Source organism: Cnephaeus nilssonii, assembly GCF_951640355.1.
Source record: "Cnephaeus nilssonii genome assembly, chromosome: 6".
Classification (NCBI taxonomy): domain Eukaryota; kingdom Metazoa; phylum Chordata; class Mammalia; order Chiroptera; family Vespertilionidae; genus Cnephaeus; species Cnephaeus nilssonii.
In genome coordinates, this window is record NC_137077.1 from 39065587 (window position 1) to 39092945 (window position 27359).

The following is a 27359-nucleotide window of genomic DNA, read 5'->3' on the forward strand; positions in this document are numbered from 1 at the left end:
TGAGACTGAAATCCGAGTTCCAAACATGGTTAGGGTGACCAGCTATGAAAAGAGTGAACCACGTAGCCAAGGCTTGTACTGTTGTTTCTCTGTTTCCCTTTCCCATCTTCAAAAGAAGCCCTTTCTAGCAGTTTTTCACTCAAGTCTTCCCTTATCAAAGGGAAGGGAGAGCTTAAGAAAAGATCTAATGACGAAAGCCATTCAGAAAAACAAGTTGGTGCAAACTCTTACATCAGTATGTTGATAAAATGTCTTATTAATTTTTAAAAGTTCCAGGTCTTTCATCTCAGCACTTCCCTATATTGTGTGGAATGAAAGTTTTTGCTGTTTGTGTTTTTCCATTTTAAAATATACTTTTTATTGTTGCCGGTTTTTACCTAACTTTCAGGTATTAGCACAAGAAACGAAGAAATATTTGGTGGGAAGGTGGAGTGAGGTACACAGCAAAGGCAAGTAATCGGTGGCATTTTTCATTGCACAGCCTCTAACGGCAACTTTCACAACACTGAGGGAGTCACAACCAATATTTGCACAATGGTAACAAACTCTGCTCTCGTTATATAGTCTTGGATAAATATCTCAGCCCCTTCAGTCTCAGTTTCATCTTTTAGGCAATGGCAAGACAAGATTGGGTATTTTCTAATCTTACCCACAGAACTAACATCACCTAGGTTTCTGGTAATTAACAGCCATACAAAGGATAGCCATTCTCATGGCTAAGAATGAGATTTCTCCATTCTTAGCCATTTACCCCTGCTAGGTTTGGACACACTTATTTAGATAAAAAGGGCACATCTTTCACGTTCACTCATCAATTCAAAGAAAAATCACTGATGTTTGACAAGAAAGAAAGAAAAAAAAGAATATTGATTTCATTTATTTTCGTTATTTTGGACTGATGAACGTAAATAAAAAATATGTAGGTTAATAAACTATATACTGGCATAAATATTTAAGCTCAGTTAAGGAAGTCATCAGACTCCATGTCATTATGAATAAAATTTACAGAGCAAATAGTTATCCTTTTAAAGATTTTAATACATACTTAAAAATGGACACTTTAATATTACATAATTATATAATATTGATACTGTTAGATATGTGGATGTATACATTTTTCTTTTCAGTAAAATAGTTTCATGCTTATAAAAGTCACCCTAAGTCAACTTGGGACAAAGAGAACAACATACAGTAAAAATAAATCAAGTAGTAAATATATAATTAAGGAAAAATATTATAAAGCAGTTACATTGTTGACACAAAAGAAAAAATAAATAAATACTTTTCTATTATTTGAAGGCAAGTCACAATCATTTCCAGGAATTCTGTGAGAATTTAAGGCCATTTGTTCTAAAGAAATGCTTTAATTTGGACACAACATCACAAAACTGTAATTCTTGTAAAAACTGTACGTGCAAAAACTCTTTACAATTAATTGTGGACAGGCAGATTCGTATATAGGAGTAGGTTATTTCACAAATGTGTTGTGCACTAAGTCACATGGTTGTGTATATTTCACTGGGAATTTCACAAAAAAACTTCCAGCTTGTGCACCCTGTGTGGCAATGTGGAAAGGTGATAGGAACCCAGTAAGAGAGACAGTATCCCTTTGAATTAAAATATCTAGACAAGATATAATGGAATAAAAAGTTTTAAAACTTCTGCTACATGGTTCACAGTTAAATATTTGGGGTTTTAGTCTTTCTAAATAGCATTATAATATAAAGATGCTACTTTTTACACAAATACACAGTATTTTCTGTGCATTTACAGTTCACAACGTTTTGACTTTTTAAAAATGTCTACTTAGCAGCACAAAACATAAACTGACTGCAGTCTAAATTTAGAACCCAAACTCCATGGAAAATGCATGTTCTTACAGGATACACACCTGCTAAGCTGAAACCCCCTTCCTTGGCCAATGCAGAGGAACTGATTACTGAGCAGATGCAGCTTCATAAGACAACTCACTCACGGAAGAAATATGAAAGTATCTTTCCTTTCCTTTGTTTGCAACTGTATTTGTCCAGACAGTCATTCAAAGAGATATTGCTCTTGTAATTATAGCTATTGCAATTTAGAAGACAAAGGATTCAATATTCAAAACTCTTGTTCTTAAGAACAGTTATAAAAGTATTGAAATTTAAAAAGTAGGAACATGTAAACATTGATACAGAGAGACTGCTTCCCTATACACACAGCAGTCGAGGACAATATTTGAGTTAAAAACATAGTTTGTGCTTTTTCCCAACAACACATTGGAAATTAGCTGTTTCTGTCCAAAAAAAAAAAAAAAAAAAAAAGGTAAAGATTCAGAGAAGACATCCATATTTTGCTTCAAGCATTCAAACAATTTTTCTGTTGCTCATGCAACAACCATATTTACAGTTTTGGTTTAGGAAGAGAATAATTTTGGATCCCAGAAAGCCTATTAACCAGGACTGCTGAAACCAAGCGGAGAAAAGGTTCCATTCCCTGGTTCGTTACAGAGCACCAGGACCAAGCCTGACTCAGCAGTTCTAACTGACATGTAGTTAACGCGAACGTTTCGGAGCGCAGTCATATCTGAGTCTGTAACACGTGTGTAGGTGGGGTGTACGGGGGAGGCGCCGGCGATGGCTTGATTCCTCGGGCCCTCATGTAAGAGAGAAACTGCTCGGGGATCTCAGCGAGGACATCCTTAGCCAGTCTAGCCATGCTCAGTATGTGGTTTCCACTTCTGTCAATATAATCCCTGAAAGGCACGAACTAGAAAGCAGAGTGAAAGAAAGTTAGTTCACAGACGCTAGCATGCTACTTAGACACAAAAATCAGCACATGTCAATACTTGGTTGTAGGAGTATCAGAGAAGATCAGAGTTATGGTGAGGTGGACAATAATTACTATGCATGGGAAAGATATTTGGTTTGTTATCAGCAACTATAACAGTGACCATAACTTTCCAATATAAACTTTACCTAAAAAGGGATGTAGCCCTGGTTGGTTTGGCTCAGTGGTGAGAGCATCAGTCCACGTACCAAAGGGCCGTGGATTTGATTCCTGGTCAAGGACATGTATCTGGGTTTCTGGTTCAATCCTGGTCAGGGCCGTGTGGGAGACAACCAATTAATGCCTCTTTCTCCCATCAATGTCTCTCTCTCTCTCTCTCTCTCTCTCTCTCTCTCTCTCTCTCTCTCTCTCCCTTATTTCCCTCCCTCCCTTTCACTCTCTATAAATCAATGGAAGAAATATTCTTAAGTAAGGATTAACAGCAACAACAAAACTGTGTACTTGTGTTCTATGTCCCCTGCCCCCCAATAACTCATCTCTTTGTCCTGATATGTCCATCATGTTGCTACATGTGTTTTGCAGTTTTGAGTTCTCTACCCAGCCTGACTCCCAATAGGATGGAGCACTGAACCTCTTCAGGGCTCACTTTCCTGTCAAATGGAGTTAATCCATGTCTAATTCAGATTTCAAAGCAAAACTACTACCCAATGCAGGGTAAAAAAAAAAAAAAAGTATATCGTTAAAGACTCCTAAACACGTGTATTTTTTCATTATAACTTGAACATCAAATCATAGGGGCATGAATATGAAATTCACAGTTCGTATTAGTGGGAACTTGAAATACAGGATGGGGCAAAAGTAGGCAGAAGCATACCTATATGACAATAATTTTACCCTCTCCGTCTGAGGAAGAAAACCCAACCTTTTAGAAAAGTGTGCTAGAAAGGTGACAACTCTTACTCTTACCCTGAAAGTAGCTAAGTAAGGGTAAGAAAAAAACTAAGAGAATATAATTTTCAGCTGAGAAGTGGAGGATGTGAACTTTTGTGAAGTTGTATTACCTAACTGTGGACAAGACTTGGCATTTTAAATAAAAATTTAAAAAGGTGCAAAAAAAAGTTAAGGTCTATTTTCTCTCGGAAACTATGATTAGACAAGCGAGATAATAGGAGTCAACATAGTTAAGGACTAATGAAAAAATATGTCTAATTGTAGCTATAATTTATTTCATCCTTATTTTAAAAGGTACTAGTATTTTAAAAATTAACATTTAGTAATGTTAGTATGGTTTAGTGTACATCTAATTATCTTTTAAGCTGTTTCTTAAAGGGTTCATCGCCCCCCCCCCCCCCCCCCAAATATGTATCTAATACCTACATTTTAGGGAAATGCTGACACCTCTGGTAAATAGTTGATACTGCCTTAAGGGAGAGGAAATCTGGCCTGCCTTGTCTTTCCTCTACCTCGAGTTTGCCTTGTATTTTTATTTAATTCTTTACCTTTCTTCTACACCACAGGGGTATTACACTCATTTACCTTTTCACCACTATTCTCACAAACCCTGGAATTAGATTTCCTAGGTTCAGAGGCTGGTTCTTCTACTTACTAGCTGCACGAACTTGGACAAGTTATTTTTCACTCTTTGCCTCAGTTTCCTCTTTTATAAAATGAAGATAATAACACCTATTTATTAGGTTGTTATACCATGTCAAGTGCTTAATACCATACTTAACTCATAATATGTACTATATATCATAGTTATTATCATTATTATTATTCATCAATTTATATTTACATTATTATTCAAAACAGGGAATATTCTTATCAATTTGATCTCTTTCAGATTTAAGTACAATACAGTATTATAATCTAAAAATAGTAATTCCTGGCCTTTTTGTAATTTTAAAACATCTGTTAAAAAAACCCTCAAGATGAAGGACCCCGTTTGCACTCTCTGTCTCTGGAACATACTTGGGCCTCCCCCTTCCCCTTCCCCCCTTCTCCCCCTCCCCTCCCCCAGTACCCCATGCATTACCTTTGCCTTTCCCTCTCCTAAGCTTCAGGGCCCTTCCTTTGCTTTTATAACTTCCCTGGGCCTACGCAGCCCCGCTGGCTTACTTCTACCACCTCTGTAACTTTCTAAAGAAACTTTCTCTTATAATTTGAAAAAATGCACACACACCCAAACACCTGTTGTTTCACCTTTCCAGCAAATGCTGTAAGATGTGTCAAACTTTTTATTAAATTAAAATGTATTCTTAAGAGTGTTACAATATTCTGCAATATCAAAACTAAGAACCATGATCATTGTTCTCACAATGTATACAGTTATACTTATTTAAATACTTTTGTAACTAACAGATAAAATATATATATCACATTTAACATGCTTGTTGGGTGGCAGCACAGATATGCCCTTGAGCATTAAGGGCCTGCCCCGGATTGAAATTCACTGTAATAGCAGGTTGGGTGTCATGTGTGTTGGGTGTAGAAAAAAACATGTTGAGAACTTTCTACTCATAAACCTAGATTATTTAAATCTTCCAAAGAGACATTCATCAACTCAGTCATGTCAGGAAGTACTCTCCTGAGAAATGAAAAATGACAAGTCACTCTTCATTTCCTCTACTTGGTACTAATGTTCAATCTTATAATTTTCATGAAAAATATATGCCCTCTTTCTTAAACTATTGCTCAAACCCTTCTACAGTCACAACTTTCCACTTACCATCTCAGACCACTCCGTTTATAATCTCTTTTTTTACTCATTTCTGACCACCATACTTGGGGACCTCCTCTTCAGAATAATGTCCCCACATTTGGGCATGGAGATCATTGACTATTATCACAAATTAACCTGGACCCTTAAAATGCTTGGGTTAGAGGAATAAATCAATTTTCACTTGCACTAATTTATCACATTCATATGAAGAATACCAATAAACGCATTCTGTTCTGTACAAATATACTATGTCCTTGATGCTCTACATCTTTCTCTTAGCATCCACCCACTCTGAGGAAAATGTTCCTCACAGTGCTCTAATGGCCAGCTTTGACTATTTGTGAAAACAAGTTTAAATTAGTTTGGGCAAATGGGCTTTTAGTTGCTATTCTGCTCAATTTTACTAGATTGTTCCTACTGTGCAGAGCTCCATTAGTGATTTTCAAGTCTAAATCTTCAAGGTCATTATTCTCCATTTAATGGAAAATATGATTTAAATATAATTTTCAAGGAAATGATAGGGTGGCGAGCATCTGTAGGCAACCAAGATAAATGACATTGCCTTATACACAATGGCCAATCCATAGCCCAAGCAAGCAAACGAATACATAGAATTGATTTAAGAAAATAATTCATTTAAGTTTTAGAATAGCAACCATAGGATCTTATCCTAATTACTGTTTATACCATAGTCATATGAGATTCAACACCGAGACAGTGAATATAATCACACATAAGGCTGACCAGTGTCATATGTCAAGACCCAGCCACTATAAAATAGTGAGCTAAAATGCCTTCTGACTGGATTATGCCGACATACAAACTAATAATAAAAACTGATACTGATATTAATGCATTTATTAATACCAATATTAATAACTGGCCAGTGGGAGACCTTCTGCTAAGAGATTTCACACTATTTAATTTTTATAAACATGTTATCCATATTTTGAATTTACAGAAGAGGAAACTGAAACTTAAGACAGTTTAATGAATGTACCCAACATCAGATAGCTATAAATATTCGTCATTATTTAAACCCTAATTAAACTTACTCTTTTACATTCACCCTGATAGTAATATGAAAAGGAGAACAGATCCTAATAATCTTCAATAGAGAGAAGGTCTAGTGATTACAAAAAGAGCACAGGTTTTGGAATCAGAACTTGGTTGAAAAATTGGATCTACCAATTTATGACCTAAACAACTTTGTATAGGTTATTTAACACCCCATCTTGGGCTTCAGTTTCCTGATTTATAAATTATTACAAGGAAAAAACTGTCCAGTATTTTTATGAAGATATAAAGTGATAGGTGAATAAAGTGGGGGAAAAGGGTGGGGAAATTTGAGTGTGTGGAGACAGGCCAATACAAAAGGCAGTATACTGGGAAATTTCAAAATGCAGAATTTTAGTCAGCCCAATGAAAATGAAGATTATTCCAATAAAGTGACAATAAAAAATAAGAGAAAGAACAATAGAAATGTGTGATGCAAAGATAGTTAATAGTCCTATTTGTTTAGACAAAGTGTGTGTGTGTGTGTGTGTGTGTGTGTGTGTGTGTGTGTGTGTGTGTGTTTAGCTAAAGAGGAAGGTTGGAGTCAGGGCATGGAGACTCTTAAATGCTATGTTTAGGATTTAGAATCAAAGTTATACAGAATATTTGTTAAAAACTTTAGAATTAAACATCTTAAGATTAAATCATAACTCCAGTTCTTACTGGCTTTGTGACTACAAACAAGAGGAATTAAACTTCATTTCTTCTTTTTAAAAACATGGTAATCAAAGTACCTGTCTTACAATGTCAATGAAGGACTGAGGGAAGTAATGCTATAGCTCTTAGCCTGCCTAGCACATGAAGGACTTAATAAATGATTAAACAGAATGAAGTTGGGTGCCACTTAAGATTTGACAATTTAATGAAAACCCTATCTATTACCCCTAATTAGCTACTGAAATTCAGCTGCCTACTATTATTTGCAGCCTTAGGGTTTTGTCCATTTAAGAAATGTGGGCTTTTGTTTGCTGTGCATTAACTTAATTAGCCTCAACATGTAAAAAATTAAAAGTAGTGAAAAGGTAAGAGAGCCTAAATAGACCCTATTTTCTGATAGTATTTTAGCCAGCAGAGGTTATAGCATTTAGATAGCTTCGATATTTTCTGATGATGGGAGGACTGGCATTGTTATTCTTGGTGTGCACTTGCAACTCCTATATCCCCAATTATTCAAGGAAATGTCTTTTTATTTATTTATTTACTTATTTATCCTCACCCTTGGATATGCTTTTCATTGATTTGTTTTTTAGAGAGAGTGGAAGGGGCGAGGGAAGAGAGAGAGACAGAGAGAGAGAGAGAGAGAGAGAGAGAGAGAGAGAGAGAGAGAGAGAAGAGGGGGGGAGGGGGAGAGAGAGAGAGAGAGAGAGAGAGAGAGAGAGAGAGAGAGAGAGAGAGAGAGAGAGAAACATCCATTGGTTGTCTATTGCTTGTGCCCTGACTGGGCAGGATCAAATCTGCAACCAAGGTAGGTGTCCTTGACTGGTAATCAAACCCCAGACTCTTCTGTCTGAGGGCTGAGATCTAACCACTGAACAAACCGGACAAGGCTCAAGGAAATTTCTAGTCTTGAATATAAATCATCTAAAAATGTTTTAGTGGATGGTAAAGGCTGTAAAACTGTTGGAATGTTTTGAAAATCTTATTCAACATGAGAGAGAAGATGCTAATTCTTCTTAAATACAATAGGATATATAAATTTTTACCTTGCTTACTATTTTTAAAAGAGCAATCACCATTTAGGAACTTCTCCATGAAATTAGAAAAGGCACATCAAATCTCCTGAACTATAGGCATCTCACCATCACTCAGGAGGCTACTAATTGTCTGGGAACATTTTAATTTCATGTTCAGAATCTGTAATACCTCACAGCTCTTTCAGTTCAACTTTATAGGGTAAAATCTTTCAAGGGAATTTTTGTTTTCTATTTATAATAAGAACGGCTGGTTGTCACCAACATAAGATATTAGCCCTGTTAAAGAAAACCTTAACAATTTGAACAATCTTAAGAAATACCAAGTTTCTCATAAGCATCATTTAGATAGTAGTACCAGATATGGGGTCGCCTCTGCTAACTTTGTAAAAATGCATTACACCAGCAACATAACACATTCTAAAGGACTTCAAATTCATACTTCACTTTAGTAATTTAATTTTTTGAAACTGTGAGCCAGACATTATGGAAAGCTTTCAGATAAGGTGTAATTACTTAAACCTATAATTATGCTAATGAGGTTCAGGTGAATAATCATGTGTCTAATTATGAAAACAAAACACCATGGGATTCTTAAATAGATGACCACATTACCATGTTCCCTTTCTTAGCTGCTTTTAACCTCATCATTCATGTGTGTGTGCGGGCACGTGTGTTTTTTACTCTACTAAGAACATTAGGTTAAAAAATATGTCATATTTAATTATCTTAAAAAAGGTTATAAAAATGTTTCTCATTGAAAATTTAATTTTGCTGACAGACTAAGAACAATGCTTTTTAAAATTTAGCGACATTAATCTTTACAAATTGCTTTATGTTATATTCTCCCTGAAATTATTTTAATCATTTTTATTGTGTTTTACTATTTCAGGAATGTATTTCATATGTTTTCTCATTTGATCGTTACAACAATGCCAGTACACTGAATGTAGAAAGCTTGTCCAAGTTATCACAGTTGGACAATCTAGGATTTGAACCAATTTCTGTCGAATTCCAAGTTAGATTCTCTTAATGACTGTATTATGGGTGAACATATAGTTTATTAATTAAGAGAAAATGCTGAAGTCCATTGTTTGCTCTGCCCAAACTTTCATGTCATGTGCTTCAATGGTACTGACACCTTCTTCCCTTTTCTATTTAAGAAGGTAGACTTCATAGTCTTTTTCCTCTTCTGGCACCCTAAAAAATATGGAGGCTGTAATGTATGCAGAACTTTAGTTGAATTAACTCCTTTTTTTCAACTATAAATTTTAATTATATTGGTTACTAATTTTTTTCTTTCAAGCCACTCCTTGAATAGTAGGCTTTAGTTAAGTATTCTTTTAAAATTTCAACAGAATTGTGAATCATATTTTATTGTTATATATTATATCATGTTATTTATTTATGGTTATATATAGTTTACATATAATTTATATATTTATACATAATTTTAAGATTTCTCCACTTTTCTAATCAGAATCTACAAAGAAAGTATGAAAATATCTACGTTTTTGGTTCATTTACACTAAATTTATCTACTCTATGTATCAGCTGTCTAAAAATACTTCTAGTCTTTGTCGCAGACTAAATAATGAATAGATAAGCATTATTAAAAAGTTCATTATGTTTCTAGATTCTAAGTTTACTAAAACTCTCACTATTTTCTGGTAATAATAAAGCAGGAAATAATAAAATAGTAATAAAAGTAACTTACTGACAATTTATTTGTGCATTGTGAACCTAAAGTCCAGGGGAAAGCATGGGTGCTTTTTCTAGGCCCTAATACTTAACAGGCCCTAATACTTAACAATTATAATGTTTGCCTCCTAACCCTCCAAAACATTGTTCACAGAGACTCCACCCACTAAATTAAACAGAACCTGAGACTCATCATTTCAATTTAAAGTTGTTTATTTAATAAGAGCTGTTCACTATGAACAAAATAAATAACTTTCATTAAATTTCTTACCTGCACAATATCCCTTTCGGCATATTTTCCTCTGGAGGAAACTCTTACATTATCTCCATCCAACTCAATCATTGCTTGAAAACAAAAAAGAATTATTTTTCCAGTGTATTTTAGCCATATACTAAAACAACGTAGGCAATACAGAAATCAAGATGTATGAAGTAGCAAAACGTCCCATGTAAAGTAAAAAAGCTGTTGATCCCCTGCATCTTCTCAATCATTTCTCCAACAGAACTTGATTGAGGGTAAATTTCGCAAATGAAGGTAACAGGCCAGCACCTGAGGTGACCCTTTGAAAGATGAGATGAGGCAATGCAGTAGAGAGCAGTCTTTAGGTGTATCTCTCCAATCCAGGGGTTCTCAAATCGGGGTCATGTGCTTACAGGACTGTTTGAGCAAGTGATACTAAAACATTCAATTTTAGTTTTTCTTTCTAAATTAAGAAGCTTGGTGCTAGTCATCATAGAATTTCCAATAACAATTTGAACTTTATTCTTTTTCAAAATATATATTTTTATTGATTTCAGAGAGGAAAGGGGACAGAGAGAGAGATAGAAGCATCAATGATGAGAGAGAATCATTGACTCGCTGCCTCCTGCATGCCCCCTACTGGGGATGGAACCCACAGCTTGGGCGTGTGCCCTGACCCTGACCAGGAATTGAACCGTGACCACCTAATTCACAGGACAATGCTCTACCACTAAGCCACATAGGCTGGGCTGAACTTCATTCTTATCAAAACTATAACAAAGCTATATATCCATATTGCCCAATTCCCACTTTAAACATAGATTGAACAATAAAGAGACATTTGCTCTGCCCTTATACTGATTGGATAAAGGACTATTATTCTGAGGCATGATTTTTTGTTGGTTAAAAGAGAATTTCAACAGCACATAGATCAGAGGGTATTTGGGAATGCTATCATATAATGGTTCATCTGCTGATACAGTAATGTTATGCTGCAATTAAGAACATTTTCCAGAGTTTATTAGGTTTTCAAGGAGAATTCTCTAAATAATTAATTACATAAGGAATGCTAATTTGTGCTTAAAGTATAATTTTATTGCTGATAATTCATTTTGTATACATATGACATTCACTAGACTCCAGAGAGCCACTTGCAATTATAATGTTTGCCTCCTAACCCTCCAAAACATTGTTCAATCAGAATACAATCCTCACCATTTTTTAAAGATTTAAAAAATATATTTTTTAAAGATTTAAAAAAAATACATTTTATTGATTTCAGAGAGGAAGGGCGAGAGAGAGATAGAAACATCAAGGAATCATTGATCAGCTGCTTCCTGCATGGCCCTCTACCTGAAATCGAGCCTGCAACTTGGGCATGAACCCTAACCGGGAATCAAACTCTGACTCCTGGTTCATAGGTCAACACTCAACCACTGAGCCACCAGTCAGGCTTTTGTTATTTTTTTTAGTGCATGGATAATGCATTTGGGTTAAAAACATTGTTTTACATTTTATTTTTTCTATACGTGTTCATGAATAAGTGTTTGGGATAAAGCATTGCTAGAACACATAACTGATAGAGAGCCACCACTCAGTTTGCTTAAATATACAATATATGTCATGATTTAGTAAAATGTATATATGACTAATAATAAGGTAATTAACTTATTTTATAAAAGACCTATTTTTTTCCCTCTCTTACTCATTAAGAATGTTAATAAGATAATTCACTATACTCAAATATTTTCAAGAGTTAATTCCTCTTTTTGGTCTAGGTTTGTTTTCAAAATTTTCATATTACTTTGAGACATAAATGTACATTGATAATGACATGCCAGCAAAACGTCTCCTTTATTATCTAATTTACTAATTAAAGAAAATGACAGTTATCCAGGCAATAATGTACTAGAATGAGATCCTATAAAGGATCTCTCACTTTCCAGCATGTCTTTTGGGTTAAAAGTCTGTATGTAGCATGACTACACTTTTGCTAGCAAGGAGAAAAGAAATAGGGGGCAGGTGGTGGGAGGGTAACATTCTCCCTTAAGGTTTCCAGACCATCGGGTCCTCAGGAGCCTGATGTTGTAAGCCTCAGGTCCCCGCCAGGACTTGTCCTTGGAAAAACAATGTGAGACAGACCGGCACTACTTTCTAGCCATGGGAGATGGGATGAAGTCAGAGTCCCTTTTACTTGTCCCCTTCTCCTAGTGATCAAAGCAGGTAGCCAGATGCTGCTTTAATATGACTTTTTTGCCTTTTAAGGATAAAGAAATCCCACCTTGAAAAAATCTTTCTTCTTAATGAAGGTGCTTTATAAAGGAATGAAAAGTCACTGGGGGGAAATTTTACAGACGGTTGTAAACTGTTCTTATTAAAATACAAAAAAATTAAAATAAAAAAATAAGAAATTTGAATACTCACTAATTTAATAGTTTATTCCTATTTTCTCGAACTTCAAGGAATGGATGGCAAAATATTACCTTTCTTGCCCATGCAAACAACGCTCTTCCAGTTAAAAATGTGTAGATGTTGGATTTAGGTGGTTACCTGATAAAATCTGCAAGTTTTATTTCACTTTTTTCCTATGTCAGTGTATATGTGTGGCATATAAAGTTACTCTATGGTAGACTTGGAGGAGCCCAGAGAAAGGCTCTTCTGATAAGACAGCTGCAATTTGCCTCGTCAGTGTGGCTCAGTGGTTGAGCACTGACCCAAGAACCAGGTTCGATTCCCTGTCAGGGCACATGCCTGGGTTTCAGAATCAATCACCTGTAGGGAGCGTGCAGGAGACAGCCGATCAGTGATTATCTCTCATCATTGATGTTTCTCTCTCTCTCTCTCTCTCTCTCTCTCACACACACACACACACACACACTCTCCCCCCTCCCTCCCTCCCTCTCTCTCTTTCTCTTCCTCCCTACTCAATAAAACATATTTTTTAAATAAAGACAGCAGCAATTTGAATCTAAGTTGGAGATTTTCTATCTTAAACATGAGTATTCTGTCCTTTTCCTCTTAGCCACGAGAGGGGAAAAAAAATCCTTTAGAGAAGCATCTACAGTCTCCTGGTGGAACAGCCTACTTTTCTAGTACTAGGCCTGGAAGACTTTCCATCCGATGTAAACTTCCATCATGGTGAAAGCAGGACCCTAATTCCCTATTCAAATGTTCCCCAGAGGAAAGTTTCACTCTAATTCCTAGGAAAGAATTTTACTGGGAAGACAACTTCCCTCTTTGTCTACAATCTTCACTCACTTTTCCACATGGGAAGAGGAAGGTTTCATAGGATTACTAAATATTAGAAGAAACTGACCTTGAACTCTCTTTTTTGGAGCTGCCTAACCTCAGAGTGAAGGCAATTCCTCTCTGTGGCAGGCTTAATTGGCAAGACTTAGTCCCTGTATGGAGTAGGCCTGGAGATAAGGATGAGGTCATTTAATCTTGGGGGTGGAAAGGGAGTGAGAAGTCTGCCTCCGTGCACAGGTTAACCCAAATTCTCCAATGCAGCATCGCTAGAAGTAAAGCTTACAGTCTAGTCTCTGAGTGTTTCCTGTGTATCTTTTTTTCAGTTACTTCAGGAAGTCAGAGAGGAAAATGACGAATTATCACACCTCAAACCCTAATAAATAATTCACTGGGAACTAAAGAAAAGAAGAAAATAAATAGCTGTCTTGTGTAGTAAGTAGAAATATATGACCAGGAAGAGTCAGTGGCTTTGTATTCAAACATTATGTGTGGGGGTTGTTGATGAACAGGTGACGAGTGTTTACCATCCCTGAGTTCATACATCTAGTGGTGGACTTCCACGGGAGTCTGGGAGACCTAAGATGTACCCTATCACAGGTGTATCCTTGAGAGGCAAAAGCAAATTAGTGACTGAAGAAAAAAGCATGGGTTATTGTAATCTAGCAATGGGTGAAGTTTGTCGATCTCGGTCTACCACTAGTTAATGCAAATCAAGTGCACAAAGCATTAAGAAGAAAGATGTGTTTTAGCTTTCCTGACTCCAGAGAAATGTGTCATATTGATGCCTGAAATATGATGCAAACAGATGTAAATACCCAGAGAGAGAAAATATTAGCAGAAGCAGCAGCCATCAGACTAAATGACCTTTGCTTTAGAAAATGGAAGATCATGATGATGAAAAGGATGACTAGCCAAGCATAGAATCAAAGAAAGGAATTTGCAGAGTCACCAATATAACTTGCCCTGTGATTTTAACCTGAGATGGACAGATCCATACTACCCTTACAGAGAAGGCACGGGTGGTTAATGGAGAATCAATCCAGTGATCATCATACTAAAATTAGTACCTGTATGCCTAAATTACCTTGTAACATACCGGAGGTTGTTCCAAATATTCTAAAATTATTTTCATTTCCAAAATGCCAAGCTAAAGAAAGTGTTATTGTTAATCTAAAACACCTGAACCAGGTAAATGTTTTGAAGTCATACAGGGGCTGTCCAGTATAAAGTTCTCTTGAAGGAATTTACCAGATAAATAGTAACAGACTATCCTTAACGAAGTTTGCTCAGATCACTAGTTACACAAACACCTGTCACTTAATTAGGATTTGAACAATGCCTAAGCCCAAACACAACTCCCAGTAAGTCAATTTAGCATAATTATACTATTATAAAGTCTCCTTAAATCCTAGATGGTCAGTTCCATTTTCATTCTGTTCTTTTATATGACAGAACTTATATATTTATAAAGCTAATGTCTATCAACTAGCCAGAGTCGGAAAATCCATTCAAGTAGCATATTGTGCTGTGTTAACATTTCTATTCACAATCTAGTGGTTTATTAATTTAGTTTTTATTCCTAAAGGTTTTCAGGAAACTCAGAGAGTAATTTGCCTTGGGAACAAAAATTCAATTTATCACTCTGTAAGACTTTAAAAAATATTATCTTTAGGTACAAACCATCTCTACTAAAATGAAAAAATACATGTTACACGAATCTACACTAGAAAGATAATGCTTTACTCAGAAGACAATATTTTAATTTGCTCACTTAAACAGACTTCATGGTGAAATATTTATATTTATGTCTAGTGTACATGGCTATTATATGCAAATCTACATGCACACTCAACATTCAAAATTTTTAAAAAGAGTGATAGAAACTTAAGAGCATGATGACTCAAATTAAATAAACTCCTAAGGAATACTACTGAAATTGTGTTACTTACCATCAAATTCTGCTGGTCCAACACCAACTATAATTATTGACATTGGAAGTTTTGAAGCCTTCGAAAAGAATACACAGTTCACAATTAAGAAATTGAGTTCTTAAGAAAAGAATTAAGACTTAAGAAAAAATTAATATCCTGTTTTAGTTTATATTTTTCACAGATGTTCATTAAAGTAGTTTTGAAGATACTTAAAATAACTACAAGATAATATATTTAATTCCATGCTTATACTTTCCCAACTCTGTACATATGCTGATTCAGTGGGACATTCCTCAGGAATGACCAGTTTTGGATAATATAAAAAATAAAAAGTATTGATCTTCAGCTTTCACTTGCTACTATCAGCCAAAATCTACATAAGATGACGTTGGGTATCCTTGATCTCTCTTTTTTCATGTTCTCTCTCCTCTAAAATATCTTTTAGTTGCTAAAGGAGAAAGGGGTACCATATTTATGAAACAGTAGTATTCTATTTTACCTCATTTATAGAAAGTTATTATTAGTATGATTAAATTATGTATTAATATCCATGAGATTGTGAGGGATACTGAATATGTTATGGCAGGTTTTCTCATTATATGTATCACTTAAATGACATCATCACATTAAATAATTTAATGGTAACAATGTAAGATCTACATATGTATTGCAACATATAGATGCAATACTACAGCAATTACATCTTCATCTATGAAAGCCATTGAATTATAAATAATTGTTCCTCAGTGCATCATGACTGTTAATTTAAATATAAATTAGTAAGTCCATATTTTAAAGTGCACACTAACGCCACTGACCAGAATATTAGGGAAATCAAGATTTAAAAATAAACAAACAAATATGTTAACTTTTACTCCTCCTCTTCATTTTCATATTTAGTTTTTCTAAGCACATGTATATAAAGTATTTGATTTTTGCCCCTATATGAACCTATTTTCTCACAACAAATAGCTAATTGTATTTTTTCCATGCTATTAATAATTATGAGGTATGCTAAACATTCATGCAACTCATTTTTACTAAATGTCTACTGTGTGCCAAACATTGCTAAACCTGAATATGAAAGGGGAATAAAAGCAGAAATAATTTTATTAATTACTAGAGGTGGGGTGCACGAATTTGTGCATAGGTGGGGCTCCTTGGCCTGGCTGGCGATTGGGGCTGATCAGGGCATCTCGCCCAGTCCTGATTGGGGCCGATCAGGGCCGGCTAGCTGGCTCGGGGGAGGGACCGCAGGAGGTTGGCCAGTCGTGGGAGGTTGGCTGTGGGAGCGCACTGACCACCACCAAGGGGCAGCTCCTGCATTGAGCATCTGCCCCCTGGTGGTCAATGTGTGTCATAGCAACCGGTCGACCAGTAGTTGGGGCGACCGATCGTAATGGTTGCTTAGGTTTGTATATACATAGATAATCTAGTAAATGTAGATTTTATTGATTATAGCCTAATAAAGAAGACAAGAAAAATCATTAATTATAACACAATTAGTAACGATAGTGAGAAACATGGTTTTGAATCAAGTCCAGTTCCCATCTGGTTCTATAGAAATAGAAATTAGCAAATTTCTCCCATAACTGAAATGTGAATATTAAGAAATATTTTCTGCAAATTATAAAATTGTGTACAAGTACATCAAACTAATAGAGATAAACACACTCATGCACATGAAGGTAGTGCTATTACCTTTAAAAAAAATTTTAGCAATAATTTTGTATAGCTCACGTTAGCCACACTCTACGCTTAGTCCTTATGGATTGATGGTAAAAATGTGTCTGAGTTTTCTGGGTAAAGTTAAAATGCAATTGGTTCCAAAGGCATGGACATTTCGTTTCACTGTGAAGTCAACTAGACTCTAGTCTCAACCTGAGTAGCACCATACTGTCATGTAGCCAGCCCAAGACTGAATGACACCTACTTACATTAACTATAGACTCCTTCGTTTGAGCCATATCTGAGATAACACCATCTGTCACAATCAGGAGCACAAAATACTGGGAGCCATCCTTTACAGAAGAAGCATATCTGAAAGGCAAGAAAAAGGTAAAAATCACCACAGAAAATAAAACAGTTCCTCTCTATGCGATGGTTACTAAATACAACTTGGAATAGTCAACAAACCTTTTAATCTCAAGAGAGTATTTAAATATATGTTAGGAGCCTATAACATGCAAACTCTTAAATATACATTTTCCTGAAATAGCACACTAGAATAATAGCAACATTGTTGCATGCTGGCACTCGGAAATGCCTGCTGCCTTAGAAATTTATTCACTAACAAAAGGTGAGATGAATGAGGGTATGTTTAGCACAGTGGAATGGATATAACTTTTGGAAATAGACATTGTGGGTAAGCAACATATTGCGTATATGATCTTCAGTAAATTACTTTATCTAAACTTTATCTTACTAGTCTTAAAATTAAGATACACCTTTATATTGTTAACTAGAGGCCCGGTACATGAAATTCTTACACTTGCTGGGGGGGAGGCGGGGGGGGGGATCCCCTCAGCCTGGCCTGCACCCTCTCACAGTCCAGGATCCCTCAGGGGATGTCCGATTGACAGCTTAGGGAGCGGGCCTTTGCACTGCCACGGAGGTGGGAGAAGCTCCTGCAACCGCCGCTGCGCTCGCCAGCCATGAGCCCAGCTTCTGGCTGAGTGGCGCTCCCCCTGTGGGAGCGCACTGACCACCAGGGGGCAGCTCCTGAGTTGAGCCTCTGGCTCCTGGTGGTCAGTGCATGTCATAGCGACCGGTCGTTCCCTCATTCAATTTGCATATTAGCCTTTTATTATATAGGATATTGAAACCACATGTATGGTATTCAATATATAGCACAGTTCTATAAGTTAGCAATAATCATAAATGCCTTTTGTTTTGGAACTAGACAGAGTTGATGGTTGCACAACACCAAGAATGTGTTCAATACCATTATACTGTACACTTTAAAATGGCTACTTTTATACTATGTGAATTCACCTGAATAAAAAAAAAATGCAATAGAAGAAAAGCTTTTTGAAACATCCATAGTTCAAGTTCTTAACACATGTCAAATTAATGAAAGCTGGGACAAAACGACAAAAATTAGACATATAAGCCTATTAAAAAGAAGGAAATCTTATATTTTGGGACAGCATGTATGGACCTGGAGAATATTTTGCTAAGTGATATAAACCAGTCAGAGAAAGACAAGAACGATATGCTTTCACTCATATGTGGAATCTAATGGACAAAATGAACTAACAAAATAGAAAGAGACTCATAGCTATAGGGAACAGGTTGACAGCTGTCAGTGAAGGGAATAAACAAAAAAATAAAAAACTCATAGACAGACAACAGTATGGTGATTACCAGAGGGAAAGTGGGGTGGGAGGAAGTAGAAGAGGGTAAAGGGGGGATAAATGGTGATGGAAGGAGACGTGACTTGCATGGTGAATACAATCTATATATATAAAAGCCTAAGTTTAGGAGACAGTAAACAAGAAGACTTTGGTCGATTCTTGGAAAAATCATTGAATGCATCATAGAAGGACTGGGTTTAAAAAAACTTCCATTGATTACCAATGAAATACCTTCACAGCCTAAAGCAGTGATGGGCAACCTTTTGAGCTTGGTGTGTCAAACTTCGCCAAAAAACTGAGCATAACTCGCGTAGTGTGTCACTTTGAGGAAAAAACATTATTTAGCAAATGTTTCATCCTCAGGAGCAGCAAATGTTTCATCCTCAGCATGCGGCCGCCTCAGCGGCCGCGTGTCATCAGAAATGGCTACGCGTGTCAGTGCTGACACGCGTGTCAGGTTTGCCATCACTGGCCTAAAGGATACTAAGGAAGCAAGTTTGAACAGGTCAGGGACAGATCAGTAGCATAACATTTCAGGATAAAATTTCTCTCTTGGAGAGCAGAATTAACTACCATATAAAACAAGAAAAATAGTTACCATTTTGAGAAATAGTTACCATAGACTAGAGAAACTAATAGTTGCTCATGCTACTGATTAAACAATTTTACAGATTAATGAAGAGACTATAGTAAGTGGCCTGTTCACCCCCTGTAAAGATAGTGTTGAACTGCTCAAAAATACTCCCATGATACTGAACATTGATCTTGGACAATAAAATTTGTATTAATTTGATGGCAACACAATGAATGGAAAACAATCCAAAGTAGATAGATATGAGCCTCTTCTATTTTACCTTAACTTTTTTTTTTCTTAATAAACAAAGTTGATAATCTCCGTCAGGAATTTATTTTAAAAACATTTTAAATACCCATTATTTATTAATTTTTCAATATATTTTTATTAATTTCAGAGAGGAAGGGAGAGGGAGAGAGAGAGAAAAAAACATCAATGATGAGAGAGAATCATCAACTGGTTGCCTTCTACATGCCCCGTACTGGGGATGGAGCCTGCAACCCAAGCATGTACCCCAAATGGAAATCGAACCCAGGACCCTTCATCCGCAGGCCAACGCTCCATCCACTGAGCCAATCCAGCCAGGGCATACCCATTATTTTTCAAAAACTATTTCTTACTGACTATGGTTCAGAAACAGGATTTTATATTTTATGTGATTGATGGAAGGCTATAAATAGTAGTGAGAAAAGCTTCTATGAGTACAACAGTAAGGCTTTTATACTTTGCTTTCCCTGGGATGCTCTTAAAATAACAAATTTCTACCAGGTTCAAAAACAATATGAAAAGCTGAGTATTATGCAATCTTGTAAAAACCACTTCAAGTGGTGTAATGGTCTGCTTTTTCTGTGTGTGTGTTTACTTTTTATTCTCTTTCAATGCTTCTGGTTAACCATGGAGAAAGTCTCAGTTGTTAGTATGCCTCCTCCCCACAGCTCCCCCAGCTTGAGGTATAATTGGTATACAGAAAATTGCAATAAGTACTGTATATAATCTGATGAATTTGAACATATATGTACACTTGTAACCATCAAAACAATCACGGTAATAAATATATCCCTCACCTCTGAAAGTTTCTGTATCCCTTTGTGTGTGTGTGTGTTAAAACCATTTAAAATAAAATCTAGCCTCTTAAAATTTTAAGTGCATAGTTATTAACTACTAGAGGCCCAATGCACGAAATTTGTGCAAGAGTAGGCCTTCCTTTCCCTGGCTGCAGGCACCGGCTTCCCTCTGGCACCCGGGACCTGGGCTTCCCTCGCAGCCCCGGCTTCGTCTGGAAGGACGTCTTGTCTAATTAGCATATTATGCTTTTATTATTATAGATTATTATAGATAGGTACTATGCTGTACAGTAGGGCTCCAGAATTTACTCATCTTGTATATATGCTCCTTTATTCCCATTGAACATGTACTCCACATAACCCTTTCCCAAACCCTGGTTACCATCATTCCATGTCTATTTCTATGCATTTGACTATTTTAGATGACTCACCTAAGAGGAATCATGCAGTATTTATTCTATGACTGTCTTTATTTCACATACCATAATGTTTTCCAGGCCCATCTGTGTTGTCACAAACCATAGGATTTCTTTCATTTTAAAGGTGGAATAATATCTTATTATATGTATACTAGAGGCCCGGTGCACAAATGCATGCATGGGTGGGGTCCGGCCAGCTTGCCCTGCTTGGGGGTGATCAGGCCAGGCTGGCTGGGAGGAGGGGCTGCGGGCAGTTGGTTGGCAGGCCCCACCCCTGATTGGGGTGGGGGGAGCTGATTGGAGGTGGGGCCGGCCTGGGGTAGGGGCCTCGGGTGGTTGGCTGGTCAGCCCCGCCCCTTGTCAAACTCCCAGTCAAACTCTGGGTTGAGGGGAAATTTTGCATATTAGCCTTTTATTATATAGGACTAGAGGCCTGATGCATGAAATTACTGCACTTGGGAGGGTCCCTCAGATCGGCCTGTGCCCTCTTGCAGTTTGGGAACCCTCAGGGGATGTCTGACTGATGGCATAGGGGGAGCAGGCCTAAGCCATCAGGCAGACATCCTTAGTGCTGCCGCTGAGGCAGGAGAGGCTCCTGCCACCACCGCTGTGCTCGCCAGCTGTGAGCCTGGCTTCTGGTTGAGCAGCGCTCCCCCTGTGGGAGTGCACTAACAACCAGAGGGCAGCTCCTGCGTTGAGCACCTGCCCCCTGGTGGTCAGTGTGCATCATAGCGACTGGTCCTTCTGCCGTTTGGTTGATTTGCATATATAGGATATAGTTGGGTCTTGTTTTTTTTAACCACTCACTAACTCTGTCTTTGGATTGGTGAGTTTAATCTACTTATATTTCGGTTTTCTTTTTAATCATTAGAAAGTATAGCAAAAAAAACCCAGGAGAATATTTTGATACTACCAAGAACGTTAGGGTTAGATCCTGAAGCAGACAGTAAACTAGGAATTTTTCTGAAGTTTGTTGTTTTATCTTAAAATTCATAGAAATTTTGCATTTTACTAGTACTTTATAATAAATATGACTTGTATTACATTTCTTAACTTTGAGAAAAATTAATACTATAAAAAGATACACGAGTTTACCATGTACTCACTTCTGCTTAGATATACTGCTTTAAAAATAAATTAAATTCTACATAAGAACTATTCAATCCAATTTTATATTTATTACCATAAGCATCATAAGTTAGTTATTTTAAAGTATTCATTGTTTTTATGGGGTTTGTTCTACACATTCTCATATTGTGGCATTTTTCAAGTTAATCTAAATTTCAAACAAAATCATATTTTGTACTAAAAGTCTTCTATGTTTATGAAAAAATAATTTAAGTGCTATAGAAATGTGTAAAATAGAAAACAGAGGCTGTTTGAGCCCGCAACCCTAGCATTTGCCCTTGACAAGAATGGAACCTAGGACTCGTCAGTACGCAGGCCCACACTCTATCCACTGAGCCAAACTGGCTAGGGCAAAACTCTTATTATTGAAAGGCTGCTATCTTTTTTCAGGTATAGGATATCTTTAATTTATATTTTAATATTATATGACAAACCTGAGGGAGAGGTTCACTTTGTCAGGATTTTGGAATTCAAACACATTTCTTTGGAGTCTTTGTCAAGTACGTTTCTGGGATTGTTTTTGTAGACTCATAAATGGTTGGCTCAGGTTTGTGGGACATTCTTTTAGCTCATTACTAGTTCTCAGGAATAGAGAGAGCAAGAAAAAAAGACAAGAAACTGACTGAGAGTCATAACAAGCTAAAGATACATGAGACTTCTAATTGTATTGGAAGAGATTTTTTTCTCATTAAAAAATTATAATACTGAACTATTAGATCACAGATTATTTTCTTTCTTTAAAAAGTATTTGTATTGATTTTTAGAAAGAGAGAAAAGGAAAGGGAGAGAGAGAAAACAAAACAAAACATCAGTCTGCTGCCTCCTGCATGCCCCCAACCAGGGATGGAAGCTGCAACCTGGGCACCTGCCCTGACCGGGAATTGAACCACCAATTTCTGGGCATGGGATGAAGCCCAACCAACTGACCCACATGGGCCAGGGAAATAACGGATTATTTGTAAAGAGGCTGAAACCGTTAGCTGGCAATTACACCTATGTTTGAGAATTTTAAAAGTGCTGGACCAAACATAAAAAATGGTACTAGAGCAGGGTGAAGGCTGTAGTTTTAAATGGAATATTAAAATGCACCTAGAAACTTTACATCTAAAAGCTTAACTCTTGTAGTAGAGATATACCAGAACAAAAAATAAATAAAATTAATTGGTAAGCACCAATGAAAACATCTATAATAACTAGCATGAGCTCAGACAAAATAAGTCCTATCATTTTTCTCTTATCTTTGTATATAAAACACTGATCTGGACGGCAGTTTGTGACAGGAAGAGAGAGTCAACTATAATTTATCTTGCATTAATATTATTTTGATTCTGCTTTACTTGGCAGCCATAAAAAACAGTAGGAAAATAGTGTACCAATAACACTGCTTATACAAGCTAATACAATAAACTAAGCTGTGTTTTTCAAATTACAGGTAATGACCCATTAGTGGATTTTGAAATCAGTTTTGTGGGTCAAGACCTGCATCATAAAAAAGTAATAGGAACAAACAAGACACCATGGAAATAAAAAGAAAATATAAGTATTATTCCACAATATTTTTTACGTTGTATGTTGAGATGTAAAATTTATACCTTAGTACAGGTTATGGATAAAAATGTTCAGAAAACCTGAGTTAAAGGGTCACACTCAGAGACTCGTCGTCGATGTATCATTGTCAAACTGAGATGGAGTTCCACAGTAGAGGCCCCTGGGGTCAGCCCTGGGCACGGGGTTATTTTAGCATCTTCTCTATGTCCCAGATAATGAAAAGTAGAACACATTTAAGTTTCTCATGATGTGCAAAAGGAACATGGTAAAGTACCAGAACCTTCAAAGAGAGAACTGCAGGTTCACGTTGCCCTTGCACACTGATAAAACTGATCCGAAAGCAGTCATTTTTTTTTTTTTCAAATGTTCACTACGTATTAGAAAGAATACAAAAGCCATACTTGTTTGACAATCTGAAAATTGGCAAGGTTTCATAGGATTTGCACTGGGCCAAGCCAAACATACAAGTATTTCAAAAGTGATATCTAATTTATTTTATGCACTAATGAAAACATGATAAAGAAAAGTATATGGATTTTTACATTAAATTTTTTTTTCCAGAACATGTACTTGGAGTCATAGCAGTTATATTCTGATCTCAATACTATGTATTATATACAGGTAAAGCTCTGGGAATTTAGAATATTAACAAGTATATTAATTTCAGAAGGGTGAAAATAATGTGCCCTATATATCACTGCAAGGAAGTCATCTTCATGGAATTCAGTTTCTTATTACTTCTCTCTACTATAGAATGCGATATTAGATCTGAATAATTTGCACAGATGAGATCATGATTAATCTTGTTATTGCTCTCACGAAGGCCTTTTCAAAGAAAAGAAAATTTTCCTTGGTTGAACAAATGCAGGTCCTAACATAACAGTGTATGTTTCTTCACTTGAGATTTTGATGTGACGTTTTAGCAAAGAAAGTATCATGGTAACGCACTGGAGACTTTCCACTCTATATCAAAATTTACCTCAACTTCTTGGAGGTAAATTAGAAGAAGAAAAACTTTCATCTGCGAGGGCATTCTAACAACAATGCAATGATTTCACTGTGGTTCAGTACAATAGAATAAATACCTTGTGTACTTCCAACTTACCTTGCTACGTGATTAATTACAGGAGCAAAGTTGGTTGGCCCATATAGTTGCACAGATTTAAGACTCCTATAATAAGCCTCCATTACGCCCTCAATGCCATCACAATAGGGGTTTTGAGGGTTCCCATTCTGTAGAACATCACAGTAAAAAAAAAAAACAGTAAAAAATTAATAGTGTCAATAAAGGTCAATTAAAAAAAGAGAATAATATGCATTGATACTCATAAAGAATTTTTGGAAGAATATTCATTTATATATTTATTATTGCAAAAATTAAGTGGTCGATAACAGATTACAATGTATTTTTTAGATTATGGTATGGTAATATAATGTGCACAATAGTTAAAAAATAGATACATTTAAAAACAATGGCCGGAGAGGATTTTAAGTCATCTTGAGAAGCTGAGTATCACATTCTATAATTAATAGTCTTAATTTTACACAGGCCTGTGTACATGTGGAGATGATTACGTAAGAATCCTGAAAAAAAGTTAACTCTGAGTGGTTACATAATTAGGGGCTTTTATTTCACTCTTTAAACAAATCTATATTTTCAAGTTTCATGCAGTTATGTATTAAAATCAGAAAAAAATGCTATCTATGCAGTTTTCCCTTATAGAAAGAAAAATGTAAAACATCTGCTACATGCACATCTTCAGGCCGTACTTGACAACTCCAACTGGAGAAGGGGTCAGAGGGAATGTGATTTGGTGTCAGAAATATCAAGACAAGGTAAAAGGAAAAGAATCAAAGAAATATATCCATGCTGTGCAAGGGAAATGGAGCTGCCACCAAGGAGTGGTTCTGAAAGACAGCACCCAGAAGGGCAACTTCAAACCTGGAGACCTGGTGTAGCCTTTTCCAACCCTGCATGCTCTGTTATCATTAGGTTTAATTCTCCTCGTCCAGATTCCACAGATAACACAAATAAGGCAGTGTATTAGTTACCTATTTCTACGTAGCAAATTATCCCAAAGGTTAGTGGCTCAAAACAATAAGCATTTATTATCACACACATTTTTTGGGATATCAGGAATCCAGGAGCAGCTTAGCCAGGAGGTTCTCACTAGAAATCTCTCATGAGTTTGCAGTCAAGATGCAGACACGGGCATCTGAAAGGTTGACCAGAACTGGAGGATCTGCTTCCAAGAAGGCTCACTTATACAGCTACTGGCAGGAGACCAACAAGGACCCTTCAAAGGGCTACTTGAGTGTTCTCACAACATGGCAGCTAACGTCCCCAGAATGAACAATCCAAGAGCAAGAGCAAGAAGGAGGTCCCAATGTCTTCATCAGCTAGTCTCATACATTGCACACTATTACTTCTACTTTAATTTGTTTGCTAGAAATGAAACAGTTCATGTTCAAAGGAAGGGGAATCAGGCTCCACCTCTGGAAGGGGGAGGAGATATAAATAAAAGTTGTGGATATATTTTAAAGCACCAAACAGTAACAATATTTAAACATAGCAATAATTTTAGCATGTATGTGTTTGAACAATCACAAGGAACTGCTAATGTGTAACAAAAATTTGTTGACTTCTGTATACTGAGCTTTATATGAAAATATTTACATACATTATATAGTTTTTATAACCACCCTAAAAAGGTAAACTAGTGTCATTTTTTTCCACTTTACAAATAGACTAAGACACTGAGAAATTAAATACTGTGCCCAAAAGCCACATAACACAAATGAAATAGCCAATATTTGAACCCACGCAGTCTAACTCCAGAATCCAATCTCTTCACCACACTATGCCATCACGTTATGAAATCCTAAGCATATTGAAAGACTGGGGATCTTAGGAAACTAAGCCAGATATTATGAACCACTTCAATTTTGCCATTTTGTGAGATAAGAATTTATACACGTTTTCCTTTTAATTTTGCTTTTTTTCTTCAAACTTTTATTAACTAAACCTCAAGTAAATTTTAAAAGCATAAAACTCATAAAGACCTCTTTATATATAAAATTGGTTACAGCAGTTGATTAAAATTAAAATGTAAAAGTTCAATATTTAGCACAAAGCAGTTAAGGGTGGTTTTGATGTTAATCTGAGCTGACCTATTTAACCTTCCTTTAGATAAAATTTTACAGTGTTCTTTTCCCTTGATAAAGTATGAAGCAATTAAAATTAAAGCTCATATTCATTTTGGGCATTAAAATGTATAATATATCTTCCCTGAAGAATAATTCTGAGGTTTACAAACCAGGATGATTCTGAGCTTTTTGTCTTTTTAACATTTGAGTGAGAGTTTATATTTCTATAAAAATATGTATTTTCTCTATTTCTCTGGAATTGAAATTACAAGGTCACCATTTTCCTCACCATTTAATTTTCTTAGTGGAAAGATTTTCTTCTTAATGACAACATTGTAATGAGTTATAAAATGATTTTTAAGTCTTTTTAAAAACTCATTTCTTAAAATAATTATGTTGGAAATTAGTTTTTGCTTGTTAAAACAAATTAAAATAAGCTTGTATGAGGATCTGGCACACACACACAAAAAACAGAGGACATTTTTTAAAATAAGAGGATTCATTTTCGTCTTACATTAATGAAGATGGCAAAGGATGCTCTATTTTATATTCCCTTTTTAATTAACAACTTTTCCATTTATAAAATAATGAATGTCAATTGGTGGAACACATAGAAATATACAGAACAGAATTCAACATGAGCAATAATCCTACTGTGCAGACTTCAGTGGGGAAGGGTGTCCAGCTCTCACCCACTTTCCCTCCATTTGGCTCCTCTCGCGATTGTAATTGGGGAGTTATATTCAGTTCTGGGCAAGAAGCC

The 27359-nt window shown here is 36.1% G+C and overlaps 1 protein-coding gene across 1 annotated transcript in view; it reads right to left on the minus strand.

The window, feature by feature from the left end:
• Window positions 1–883: 883 nt before the first annotated feature.
• CPNE8 (copine 8) overlaps window positions 884–27359 on the minus strand; it is a 195622-nt gene continuing 169146 nt past the window's right edge. The window contains exons 14-18 of the mRNA XM_079775534.1: window positions 24555–24682; window positions 17298–17400; window positions 15379–15436; window positions 10211–10284; window positions 884–2748 (exon numbers count right to left, since the gene is read on the minus strand). Coding sequence (XP_079631660.1) covers window positions 2560–2748; window positions 10211–10284; window positions 15379–15436; window positions 17298–17400; window positions 24555–24682 — 552 coding nt within the window. The 3' untranslated portion in view covers window positions 884–2559. The remainder of the gene's footprint in view (window positions 2749–10210; window positions 10285–15378; window positions 15437–17297; window positions 17401–24554; window positions 24683–27359) is intronic.